Here is a 13,694-nt window from a genome sequence, read left to right on the forward strand (position 1 = left end):
TGGTGGAAAAAGAGTCGTCGGTGGCGGTGGTGGTGGCGGTGGCGGTGGCAGTTGAAGGTGGTTGTGATTGTTGTTTATTGTATAGAATATATTATTTTATTGTAGTGAATATATTATTTTATTGTAATGGATATATTATTTTATTGTAATGGATATATTATTTTATTGTGATATTTATATTATTTTATTGTGCTAAAAGCTAAAATAGTTCCACTACTGCAGCATGTATATAGGTAAAATAGATAAAGTAACTTTTGGTAGAGCCAAAAAGCTAAATTTTTAGCTCCACTGCTGTAACTAAAAAAGTCTAAATTGCAAATCTTAGACACTAAAAATATAAAGGACTTAAAAAAAACATGCAAGCTCACCTCTCACTGAAAAGGAGTTATGAGACGGGTTGCATGATTAATGGAACCATCATCTATAGAGGAAACAATAGCTCAATATCATATTCAAAATTTTTACTAATTAATGCAAGAATTCAGGTGGAAAAAAAAAAAAAAAAAAACACAGGATACTTCAGTAGAGTGGAAGTTCACTAACTCTTCAAGCCTAGTCCCTTGCTGGAAAATACTTCATTTTTTATTTTTAGTTCACAAAGCTAAGAATAATAGAATTCTATCCCTAATTTTTCTTTTCTATATTTTATTTCACTTCTAACCTGAAAACTTCCTAGACCAGACAAAATGGATCCAATGCATACATAAAAAAGTTTCGAGTTCAGGTAAGTGTTTGCTGATTACAGCACTTACTAAAGTTTTGTTGTGGCAAAAACCATCTCAATGGAGCAATCACTAATTTTCTTGGGACTTCAAATTGTCAACCTAAAACAAATAATAAAATTTGTAAGCGTTTTCACAAATTATGCCAAATATTCATGATTTTAAGTAAGATGATCTGGGTTTAGACACATACTTATGCACAGCCTTTACCCTTCATATGGAACATGTTTCAAGCAAACCAAACAATTTGTTACAAAAATTGTCTTAAAAAAAAAAAAATGAATTAAAGAAAGTGAGAGATGTATGTCTCAATCTATTGCATGATGATGCTTAATTTTTATAGCACCTCTAAAAATATTATTCTAAAATTTTGTCTGAAACTTCGACAATTATGATTCTAATACACAAATTGTTGAAAGCTTATGTATAACAAGGGGCACACCTGCATTATATGGTAGTTCTTGTAGTATAGTTGGAGGCTCGGTTATTATTCATACACCCTAATCGAAGTGTTACGAAGCATCTGCCAAAGTAAAAAAATATTGGCACAACAGCAACCAAAGTATTTATTATGTGTATACCAGAGAAACAACTTTTCTTTTGGCAGGACAACAATAAGAGGAAAAGCAGAATAAAATGATAAGAATATCTTACCTTTGGACTATATGGAGATGAGGCAGATGCTACAACAGTAGAAGGTGTGTCAAGATCCAAAAGATTCAAGATTCAACCACTGGGAAAATAAAAATTCCAAAAGTCCTGTGGTTTGAGCATTACGCCATTGCCAACCTGACTTGCAAAAAGAGGGGGAAAAGGGTAAGAAAATTGATAGATTTGAAAGCTGTTTGTCTGAAAATTATAACACATTCCAAATGAGATTAGATATATATATATTTTTTAATCAAGAGACCAGAATGTATTTAGGATGGAAATTTTATTTAAATCTACCTAAGGATTTGTGCATGTATAGACACACTAGACTCGATATCATTTATGCTTTTGAATTAAACAAATTCTCCAAGCTGCATTTGAGAAATTGAAGATATTAACCTAATTATCTTATTGCAATAACTACATAAGACATTAGTTATTTACTAGTTACTCAAATAACATTGTGCAATAAGAACATATTAAAAGCTTACATATAAAGAAAAAAATTGATAAGTTCCTTCAAACAGATATACAACACTATAAAAAATGTGGAACAACTGCAAATTTTTGTAAGAAAAAAGTGCATCATTTAGTAAAGGTATACACAAGAGAAAGTGCTAAAGGGTAGCACCTAGTCAAGGCACCCTCTCCTAGGACCGTATCTAGTTGAGACCACTGTTAGGTAATGGTCCTTAGATATGCTCAAAAACTCAAAATATTCAAAATTAGGCAATTAAACCATTAATTTATTAAATTTGGGCCTTACCACCGCTAGAAAAGGACACATAAGTGTGGGGGATATTGTATTTATTTTACTATCTAAATGAATCCCTGGAAGATATATACAGTATTTAGTATATTGTCTACATGATTCACTGACTTCTCGTACAGAAATGATCAGAATGTATTAGTAATTAAAAGGCTAAACTTTGTTTACCATTGCTTTGCTTTGCGACGAATTATTCCAGTTTGGGATGTTTATCTGAACTGCTTCTTTTGCTGTCATGCTCTACAATCTTTACACTTTTTACTCTCTTTGGCCTGAAAGGTTCCATGACTTCCATCTATTCCATTCATCTATGGCCCAAAAGAACATGCAGAATGCTGCCCCATGTTTGAACAGAGACTGCAGTCACGTCAAGAAGAAAATCTTGTCGCTTATCAACCTTTTGGAAAATGAAAAGCTCCTACATTTGGAAGCTTCTCTGAGCAGTAACAGCCTACCATATAATAATGGGTAAAAGAACAAAAGAAAAAAGATGGTTATTTTAAATTTTGGAAAAATTCAAATTTAGTTTGTAATCTTTAAACTAGTATTAGAAAAGAACCATTGCACCTGAAAGTCACACAGCCCAGCACAAAAGTATGAATTTTCTATAGATCAACAGTTCAAATGAGAATATTAAAATTAATATTAGTAGACATATAGACCCCCCCCCCCCCCCCCCCCCAAAAAAAAAAAAAAAAAAAGAGAGAGAGAGAGAGAGAGAACCAACAAAATACCTGCAAAATAAGCTAATTCCTGCAATGGTAGTTGCTAGATTAAGTCCTCTCGACGTGTTTTAAAAACCACTCTATTTCTGCAATTATTAAGAAGTAACCATACAGACATCATTATTATCAACATGGTCTTATGTACAAAGATATAAATCATTAGAATTTAAAAAAAAAAAAAAAATCAAGGGAAGGATTATCTTATCCTAATTTTTCTTGTTCAAATAACTTTTTGGAGAAATCAGGTATCTAATTAACATATTATAGACAAGAAAAAGAAAAACAGATTGAAAAGAAAGAGAGTTTTAAATTGGTTCAATTCAGCATAAGAAAGAAGTTAAATAGTTTTTAGAAGTTGTCTAGAATATCAAAACCCTCAAAACCAGTAGCTGAATTTTAATTTGGGATTAAAATATAGATAGATAGATAGATGCTTACCTGGAGAATTTGTTTCTTCTTGCTGGTTCTCATATTCCACGATCACGCATGGGACATGAGAAATGATGGGCCAATCTTCACCTATAGGCCTCAAGCATCTTCGCCATAAGATTGGACAATTCTTAATTGTTAACTGCTTTAAAGAGGTGATATTGCGAATCCCTTGAGGAAGTGAAGTAAGATTGAGACAACCCTGAATTGAAAGTTGTTGTAGTGATGTGAGGTTGGCTATCCAAGGGAGAGAAGCCAGTTCTTCACAGTTGTATATTTTGAGTTTCAGGAGAGAAATGAAGTTTTGCAGCCACTCCTCTGGATAAGATTCTAAATCCCTGACTGAACATAACTCCATAGACTGTAATTGAGAGAGAGGAAAGTAGCATGAGGAGGGTGACGTGGTTGCTCCCATTTTCATTTTATTGTCTGTTGCAATACCTTCGAACTAACTCTAACCATTTTTAGATCTTCTTTGAGATATGGAAATAGAGGCATGCAAGTCAGGTTAGAGCATCCGACAATCTTAAACTGAGAAAGACAAGGAGGAAATGATGGAAGTAATTAAGAGATGGTCTGGTTGATTATCATCATCATCATCTGAATTCATCCACCACCCCTTCAAATTTGAGCAATTCCATAATTCAAGATAAGATAAGGATGGGAAGAATGGTGTTTTTGAAGAAGAGGAACCACTCAACACATTACTAACACAGTCTTCATCTGATATGTATTCAAGTGCTGCCATAAATTGAAGACATATAGACTTGAGAAAAGGGAGATGATTTAATGGTGGGAGGTGCTGCAATCTTTTATTATTAAATACTACCAATTTGACAAGATTAGTGAGCCAAGGGACCCAACTTGGAATTCTCACACCCATATATAAAGACAACCACAACGCTTTAAAATTTGGATGTGGCTAGAGCCCTTCCAATGACATTTCATCATAAAATTTGGCTTCTCCATCATCCCACAATCGATCCCACCATAAATGCAGCTCTTCAAGATGTTGTTTCTCCTTCATGTTTGTGGCTTTACATTCCACCATGTCATCTTTTTCATGTCCCAAATTTCTGATCATAAGGCTTCCTCCTAGATTGCTCAGCTCCTTCAATTCACTTAGCCCACCACCAGTCCTACCCTGTTTTTTCTTATACCAACTACAAGAGCTACCCTTCAAACGTTCTTCCCTCACCACAAACATTGTTAGTATCTCGAGAGAATTAAGACGACCAGGTCCAAGGGGCATATGAGTCAAATTCGAGCAAGAAGCAATGTCTAGTTGCCTAAGATTGACCAACTTTATAATGTCTCGGGGTAATTCTATAAGTGAGTAACAACTATTGAGTTTTAGTGTCTGCAAATGCAAAAGCTTGGTAATGGTATTCGGGAGAAAATTTAATTTATTTTTAGAAAGATCAAGATATAGTAAATGTTTCAATTCTCCAATTGAATGTGGCACTACACGTAGACTTAAATTGCTCAAATCTAATGCACGCAAATACTTAAATTTTGAAATGAGTGCATTACAAGTGAAGTTACCCAAATTTTCCCCAATGCTAGATGTAAGAATTGTTCGTATCTTCCTTTTACTAGGCTTGGGAGTTGATACATGGCGAACTTTTTCAATAAAATTTTTCCCACTTGAATTTAATATGGCACATTCCATTTGAAACATAAGACTTGCAAGATCATGCATTTTACATAATTTTTTATTGCCCAAATCATCATTCTCTACATCTTGAAAAAATGAACTCCAAAGTAATTCTGTAACGCCCCAAAATCATAAGCAATAAAAGTCTATTTAATCTGAATAATCCATAAGAAATATTAAATAAAAGAAACTAGCAACCTTGAATCTGATTACAAAAGTCAGAGCTCTAATTCACCAAATACAAAACATCCACAAAATAATTCTCCAATACAAAGTTTAATGCCATAAAATAATAATAAAATCCTCAGTTCCACAAAAACAGTTTGTAACTTCTGTCTCCCAAGAATTTCTACTCCAATAATCCACCTAATGTATCTGTAATGGGAAATAAAGGGGGGTGAGATAACTCAATAAGTGGAATTTACTAACATTGGGGTGTGGGAACAAACCTTTGAAATAAATAATTCTTTCAACAGATTCAAAACTTATAACTCACCAATATTTTGTCATCAACTATTTCATGTAAAAGAAAATAATATCTTTATATTGTGAGCCATCATAATATTTATATTGATACCATCACATAAACAATTCCCTAGGCTTTTCTCGTGGTCAACGTTTACGCCCCGTTGACAGGGTTGTGCTGTCCCCTTTTTGGGACTGGAACCTCCTTTCATCCTATTTCTCAAGGATGGCTCCTTTGGAACCTAAAGGTACACTCCCTGGCTAAGGAGCTTCCTTTTGGATCCTCAATAGTATGCTCCCTTGCTAAGGAGCTATCAAATGTGCACTGTCCCCTTTTGGGACCGTCCCTTGCTAAGGACTAGCTGCAGCATGATTGTCCCTTGCTAAGGACTAAACACCATACTGAGCTTCTAATCACGACTTGCCATAGGTTTTCAAAACATGTACATGATACTCACATAAATAATTCATTCAAGATGCTCACAAAATAATCCAATCATAATTCTCGAAAATATAAGGATATATCACACATACAAAATTTAAATAGATTTAGGTTGTCCCACAAGTTTTTCATAAAAGGAATAATTAATGTGCACATCAAGAATTTATTAAATATCCATTTATATGTATAGAATAACCATATGTCTCTTATATATATAATAGTTTAATAATCAACAATGTTTGGGAAGAACCCCAAAATTAGTAAACACCACTTACATCTTAGTTGCAAAAATAAAGGAAATCAACCTCCCTTGAATCACAACAATTCAGTAGAATTAGAACCTAGCAATACCAAAAATAGGTTCATCAATACACAATTTCCCACGTCAAAATTTATTTTCTCACTTAAAACGGTTTTATCCTAAACAATATTAATATATCCAAAATTCACCATTTAATCACTTAACTATCCAATTCACTTCCAACTTTGATCAGATTTTTGGACTTACAATTACCGCTGCATAATCGTATCTTTTGGCTCTACCTAATCAGATTTTGGCTTAAAATCATTGCTGCATAATCAGATTTTTGGGCTTAAAAAGTTACTGCATACTCAGTGGCTTAGAGATGATAAATTAGTATCACTAGATGCAAAGGTAGGTATCAAATAACCTAAGGCAGCCCTTTTCCATTAATATAATCCATGCATGACTTTAATGCGGCAGAAAGATGGACACGTGATAACCTATAATATACATTAATCTATCCATCCAATTGCCTAGTATTCCCTTGATGCGCTGGACTAGGATTTAGCCAAACAAAAGGGCGTGGATGCAGGTCAAATTAACGGTGAGTACAATGAGAATATAAACTATTATATATAACCCACAAAGCACCCTTGTTCTAATAAAATAATCCTAGCTTTAGATCCATAACGGCAGCCCCTATTTTTTCTCTATTTGGTACGCCAATAACAGATGCTAAAAGTGGGAACAAAAGCTAGCCATGAGTATAAACTATCCTAAGTTTAGAGGAGCAAAGAATCGTACCTGAAGTCTCCACCCACAGCCACAGTGAAGAGAATCAACATTCAATAGTCGGCTGAAGCAAAAGAAATCCCATCAGCAAAAACACGTGAGACCTAAGAGGAAAAAGGGGCTAGGGTTTTCAAGGCCCATATATTTACTTATGCCACCTCACTTTGGGCTTCAGATCCCTTAGTATTTATCATATTTTTAATACCTTGGGCCCAATACTAATTTATTCCATTTAATTATAGGCCTCCTTTAAAAATTTACGTATAATAATTTAATTGGTAACAAAATCTATGGGGTGTTACAAATTCCATAAAGTATTTTCTACCAATATCCACAAAATGCTGCCTTGGACCTTCTAGCTCAATAAAACCTTGCGCTATCCAAAGATCAATAAGTGAATTTACATAAATTCTATGATCTTTTGGAAACAATCTACAATAAGCAAAACATTGCTTCAAGTGTGATGGAAGGTGATCATAACTCAACTTAAGAGTTAATGAAATGTTATTTTCTTGTTGTGCTATTTTTGAGAGTTCATTATCTAAAAAAGATTGCCACTCAATTTCAGTGCTTTTGCCATACAACAAGCTTCCTATTGTTCTTATAGCGAGGGGCACTCCAATGCAGTTTCCCACAATCTGTTTTCCTAGGGCTACTACGGTTTGGTTTTCTGGCTCTTTACCCTCTCTTTAAATGCCATTTTTACAAACAATGACCAAGCCTTTTTAGGAGCTAAGCCTTTAAGTTCATGACGTGAAGGGGTGTCCATTATCTCAGCTACCTTTATAGAGCGAGTAGTTACCACAATCCTACTCCCCCTTGCACCTCCCATTAATAAATCTTTTAAAAGAATCCATTGATTTTTGTCCTCAATCCACACATCATCTGAGACAATGAAATATTTTTTTCCATTAAGTTTTCGTTGAAGGTGTTTTTGTAAAATATCAAGGCTTTCAATTTCTTCACACCTCCTGCCTCCAAAACATTCTAAGATTTGTTTCACAATCCGTTTTACAACAAAGTTATCAGAGACACAAGTCCACAACATTAGCTCAAAATTATTTTTGACATTTTCATCTTTGTATATGAGTTGAGCTAGTGTAGTTTTCCCTAAACCTCCACTCCCAACTATTGGAATAAGTGACACATTCTCTACAGTGTTGGTATCCAAAAGAAGTTTTATAATTTCTTTCTTATCATCCTCTCTCCCAACCACATTTTCCTCCAATACAAAAGAATAAGTTTCCCTCCCCCTATTCATGACTTGTGGCTCAATGGAGCTTTGAATAAAGCGGAAGTCCTTCTTATCTATTGTAATGGCATCTAGTCTCTCCCTAATTGCCTTTATTCTATGACCAATCTTAAGACTATAAGTAAGCTGGTTTGAACTGGAAAAGAAAATTCGAACCTCCTTTGTCATCTTATTTCCAGTCATCATTTTGTATCTCGAATCTTCAGTGGATAAATCGTCCAGCACGTCATATGCATCAAGTAAGACATCTCTAAGCTTGTTGAGCCAATCTTTGACCTTGTTGTTATGAGAACCCTGCTTTTCTGCATCTAGAAGCACAGCTTGGATTATGGAAACTGTGGTCTTAATATTTTCCAGCTCAGCTTTGACATCACCATACGCCAAGTTGATCTCTTGGAGAGTTAAGGGACCCAGCATTTCAAGGACTTTCCCAGCAAGGTTGAAAAGAACTCCTTCCGCCATTTTTTTTGTTTCTTTCAGGAATACTATGTGGGTTTTGTGGGATGATGAAAGTGATAAGAGGCAGGTTATTGTTGTTGTTGTGTACACTTGGAACAGCCACATCAAATTTTTAGGAAGCCTTGAGAAAAATCTTGCTCACCACTTTCCTGGAAATTGTTAATTGTGGTAATAAAAAATGAGAGTCAACTCTTTTGATACTAAAAACCCGGATTCCACTCTGTAGACATAAAATTTTGTTAGAGAGTCAACTCTTTTGATACTAACATGCATTCAAAAATTAAAAAAATATTCACATGCATATACAGGGAAGGTGGAAACGGGACTAGTTGCCATGCCCACAAGCAGTGGTGGAGTCAATATTTCAATTCAGGGGGGCAAAATTATAGGGAACTTTAGAAACACAATCATTCATCTATTGATCTTCCTCTCAATTTTTTAACGCTTCATTGCTAAAAAGCCTCAAAGTTTGTTACCAAAACACAGAATTTAGTCAAAGAGATTGAGGGGAAAAAAAAAAGATTAGTGGAAAGATGTAAGCATTAGAGATTTTAGTGTCATGAAAAAATAAGACATAATTTGAAAGTATGGATCCGCAACTGAGAGTTGGAGCCATAAATATTTTAAACACAATTTAGTAGACAATTTTTATTTAAACTTAAAAAATGTGATGAAAATTGAATTTCAATTGGCGTAAAGATTAAGTGTTGTGTATCTCCCATTAAAAAAAAAAATTAGTAAGTGTCAATGTGTCCAATTTAGTATTATCTCTTTGTATCTTTTTTCTCTAGTATGATATTTAGTATAACTTTGTTGATAAAGGTACAAGTGTTTAGCACATCTCATGACAGCACAACAAGTTCTTGCATGTGCTGCCAGAGAATAACAAGCCACCTCACAAGGCACTAACTCTCACAAACATTCATGATATTAGATCAATAGAATGTAAAATTTCAATTACTTGAACTTTAGGTATTTGACAGAAGCATATTAAGCAGCTCTTTGTATCAGAACACTGTGGTAGCCAATTCTAATTTTGCAGGTGTCTCGAACGCTGTTAAACAGCTCTTTGTTTTCATTTTAAGATATATAACATATTGTATACTCTTCTCTTTGTTGAGGGGAATTAATTTCGGCATCAAACTATCAAATTTTTATCATTTGCATAGTTAAATTATGGGTTAGAATTTGATGTTAATTGGTTGTCTTTGAAATTTGTCCAGAAATTCTTGGCGTGGGGGGCAAAGTAATCCAGAAATCCTATACTAAAGGGGTTTGGGAGGAAGGTCGCCCCCCCCCCTAGCTCCGCCCTTGCTCACAAGTCAGATAACAATGGCTGCCCTTGTCTACTAAGCAATATATGAATTTTTAAAACTACGCATGGCATATAAGAAACAATTTAAATAAAAATAAATAAAGTAATTGCGTTCTCCTCCCTTGAAGTTTGGGAGAATGATATTCCACCCCAAATGTTCCCTTTCTGGTAATATTAATAATGGAATATTCCAATTTTTAAAAGATTCTAAATACTAAAGTTCAACCATGGTTAGTAAAAATAGCATATTATAAACTCAATTCTATTTGACGTATAAAAAAGTCAATTCTTTTATTTATTTATTTTTTATAGAAGCAAATCAACTTAAATTGAAGATTGAGCTACATATTCAACTAATATTATTCAAGTTTGAATTGCCAAACATAGGTGTTTACCATCTCAATGTGGTAAGATTTAGTTGCTTATTAACCTTACTTAGTAAAACGTTGTACTTTTCATAAATAAACATATATATATATATATATTGCTTTGTAAATATATCTTAAATCTCCCTCCTTCCCTAAAACACATTTGTGAATTACAATTTTAAAAGAAAAAGAAAAGGGTGATGAGTCTTATTTTTTAGTCGCACATTACCAAAGGGCATGATAGTTTTAGAAATTGTAACTCTAAGAGGGAGGGTAATTTTGGAAATCTACTCTTTGTCAAAGGGCATGTTAGTACACAACATTTTTAACATTAATATAAGAAAGTTTAGTCAAGTGGGGAAAATGTTTTTTCCATAAAAGTTTGGGTGGGGTGTCATTTAATCAAATCTCAAGGGATAAGAATGTAGTTACCCAAAATAAAAAATAAAAGGAAAAAGAAGCTCTTCCATTGTCCCCACTCTCTAAGAAATTATTATAACCGTCTATAATCTTGCAGTTCGATCCCTTTCTCCTCCTAGACCCTCAAGTTAAGTATGTTGTGCATGAAAGGATATTAATTAAGCAATAAGGCTTTTGGTAGACACTGTGGTTCTTGGTTTATTGTAATCGGACATTGCGTGAACATATCAACATACATTGTTTCCGATTTCCACTTTGTTGACATAATATTTTTTTAAGAAAGTCAACTCTGTTGATAGTTGATACTCACATGCTTTCAAATATAAATGAAATAAAATAACAGATATTCACATGCATATGCAGGGAATGTGGAAATCGGGATTAGTTGCTCAATGAATCAACATTACATTTTCTTTATACAAGATAATCGGGTCTTGTTGCTAACAATGCGCAGCCCTGTTCTCTAAAAAATGTTTGTTCAAAATTACGCATGCCATTTTCTTCTTAGTAAGTAATTAAAGAGCTGAAAGAAACATTAAAAAAAAATAAAAAATAAAAGGACAAAGAAGCATCAAGCTTGTCCATTCTCTCCATTTTTTATAGCCTGCCCCGCAATTTTAGAAATACTCTCCCACGATACTCGGCGCAAGTTTTCCTCCTGCACTGAGTCACAAACAAAAAAAAAACCATTAAAAAATAAAAGTCTTTAAAGTAAAATATTTTACTAGTCTTTAATAGTTTAGGGATTATAAACAATTTAATTAAAAAAAATATTATGTTATAATAAGGTGATTAGTTTTAATTGGTGTAGAATACCTCGATCGTCATTCGTTGCCTACATTCCAAGATAAATTAACTAATAATTTTACATTTGACATGAAAGTGAATTGGAAATGGATTTTCCGGTAATATTTTTCAAAGTATTAAACATTGGCTTTGTTTATTGATTAAGTATGCATATATGTGTATAATTTTAAACATATGATCTTAATCAAAATTGTTTCCAATTAGAGAGTCTAGAAAACTAGATATAAAAAAAAAAAAAAAAAAGTTCAAAATTGATATGATTTTATTTCAAGTTCAATTTAGATGTGAACTGAATCTATTCTATGTTCTAAGGTTATTTTTTATGGCTAAGTAATGAAAGGAAGCAAATAATGCCGAAATTTTAGGTTTGATATAACGAGAAAGAAAGATAACTTGGGGTAGGAGGGGATTGAAAAGGGGAAAAGCTAACCTTTTGTGTAGGTTAAGATCCTTAGTTGATGAAAACTAAAGTCATATACAATGTACCAACAATTGAATCGCACACACCATGGTCCCTGGTTTATAATTTCGGGAACACATACGATTTCCACTTTGTTTTAAAATATTTTGTTAGAGAGCACAATTTTTTTTCTTATTATTTAAATAAGATAGAATTTCAATTTGTCTTGCGCACTCATCAAAAAGATGTAGAAAATGGAATTGACAAAATTGGCCAGAGTTGAACCAATTAACCTGACCTAAAGAAAAAATTAGACCTGAACCTCATTTTTTGGACCTGTATGGGAAACAGGTCTGCCCGTACCTAGCCAAATCAGGTTGAGTTGACCTTTTGCTTTTTATTTTTATTATTTTTTAATAAAAAAAAAAAGGTAATATGCAGAGTTGGATGAATCAACTTAAATACTTGAGGTAAAATTCTTACTCATTATGGATCTTCTTTTATTACTTAAGAATGTAGAAGCTTTGATGTTATAAATATGGCACCCAATTCTAGTCAAGTCTTGGTATGCAAGCAAAGAATAATATTTGTACTTTTAAGTCTGTTAACATTGATTTAATACATGGTTAGCCTAGTGTTTAATCTTCTATAAATACTCACGTTGGGTTCATTGTAATATATAATTCAATATAGTGAAGTTGTAGTTATCAAGAGCTTCATTTGTAATCGTAGGTCATTAGCCAAATCACTTAAATTTGAAAAATGATTTTCCATTAAGTTTTTGGATACTTAGTTAAAGTTTGTTTTAATTTTGCTTATTTCCAATAGCTCATTTACATAATGTTAAGTTTATTGTATATGATTTTTGGTAATTTTTATTGTAAATGTGTTGAAAAAGCTAAAGCTAGTTTTTTGAGAATCATTACAGAAAAAAAAATAAAAAAATAAAAAAAAATAATTGTGCCAAAGGCATGGGAGGCCAGAGAAGTAAGTGGCAACTAATCTGGATAAAGGTGAATCCCCAGGCCCTTGGGCATAAATAAATAAATTGATATATGCCCCCAGAAGCCATCAAGAAGTTGATCCATATTTACTTATTTAAAAATAAAAATAAAATTTAAATTATTTGCAAAAAAAAAAAAAAAAAAAAAAAGGAAGCAAAGACAAAAGGCAAATATATATATATATATATATATATAAAGGCAAATCTCGAACGCACTCTTATCAGCAATCCACTAACAGAAGTGGACAGAAGAATTAAATTAAAAACAAACAAAAGTTTTTTTTTCAAGAATAGAACAAAATTTAAATGACTAAAATAAAGGATTGACTAATTAAAAACCAACTAAAGTTGAATACTGTAATTTATAATTTAGCGTAAAATTAAATAGGCCCATGTGATATGGGTCTCTATCTTTTGAATTGTAAGAGGTGTCTAAGGCATGTTCTAGTGGACAAGATCATTCGGAAATGTTTTTCGTTAGGAACAAGATCCTCTGTATTGCCATTGAAATGGACAAGATCCTTTGGGTGAGGACACATTGATAGATTTCTGAACATTACAGATCATACTACTAAGCTTAAACTCATGATTCTCACTATACTGCCTTTTAGAAATTAGAAACAAAAATAATATTTTTCAAATAACCAAAAAAAGAAGAAGAAGAAGACATGTTTAATATATATATTTTAAATATTATTAAGGGTAGAACCTAGAAGAGGGTTGGGTTTATGTCCCGTGCATTAGTGCACTGGACAGGTTAGAATGTGGACACGT

The 13,694-nt window shown here is 33.0% G+C and overlaps 1 protein-coding gene and 1 long non-coding RNA gene across 2 annotated transcripts; both read right to left on the reverse strand.

Annotated features, from left to right (window-relative positions):
- Positions 1-367: 367 nt before the first annotated feature.
- Positions 368-936, reverse strand: LOC115972999. Its single transcript, XR_004087586.1, has 3 exons — positions 916-936; positions 753-824; positions 368-421 (listed from the first exon to the last, which is right to left on the reverse strand). It is a non-coding gene; the product is annotated as an uncharacterized LOC115972999 (long non-coding RNA).
- Positions 937-4,218: 3,282 nt separating this feature from the next.
- On the reverse strand, positions 4,219-8,610 carry LOC115973012 (putative disease resistance protein RGA3). Its single transcript, XM_031093250.1, has 2 exons — positions 7,579-8,610; positions 4,219-4,656 (listed from the first exon to the last, which is right to left on the reverse strand). Exons 1-2 carry the CDS (start codon positions 8,608-8,610, stop codon positions 4,219-4,221), a joined length of 1,470 nt encoding a protein of 489 aa, XP_030949110.1.
- Positions 8,611-13,694: the final 5,084 nt, after the last annotated feature.

Source organism: Quercus lobata, unplaced genomic scaffold (assembly GCF_001633185.2).
Source record: "Quercus lobata isolate SW786 unplaced genomic scaffold, ValleyOak3.0 Primary Assembly Scq3eQI_49, whole genome shotgun sequence".
Classification (NCBI taxonomy): domain Eukaryota; kingdom Viridiplantae; phylum Streptophyta; class Magnoliopsida; order Fagales; family Fagaceae; genus Quercus; species Quercus lobata.

Excerpts from the sequence above, each read along its gene's own strand:
- LOC115973012 (XM_031093250.1), bottom strand. The coding sequence starts at position 8,610 with ATGGCGGAAGGAGTTCTTTTCAACCTTGCTGGGAAAGTCCTTGAAATG. Across the intron at positions 4,657-7,578 it reads AAATGGCATTTAAAGAGAGG|ACACTAAAACTCAATAGTTG; the intron begins GTAAAGAGCCAG and ends TTGCATTTGCAG.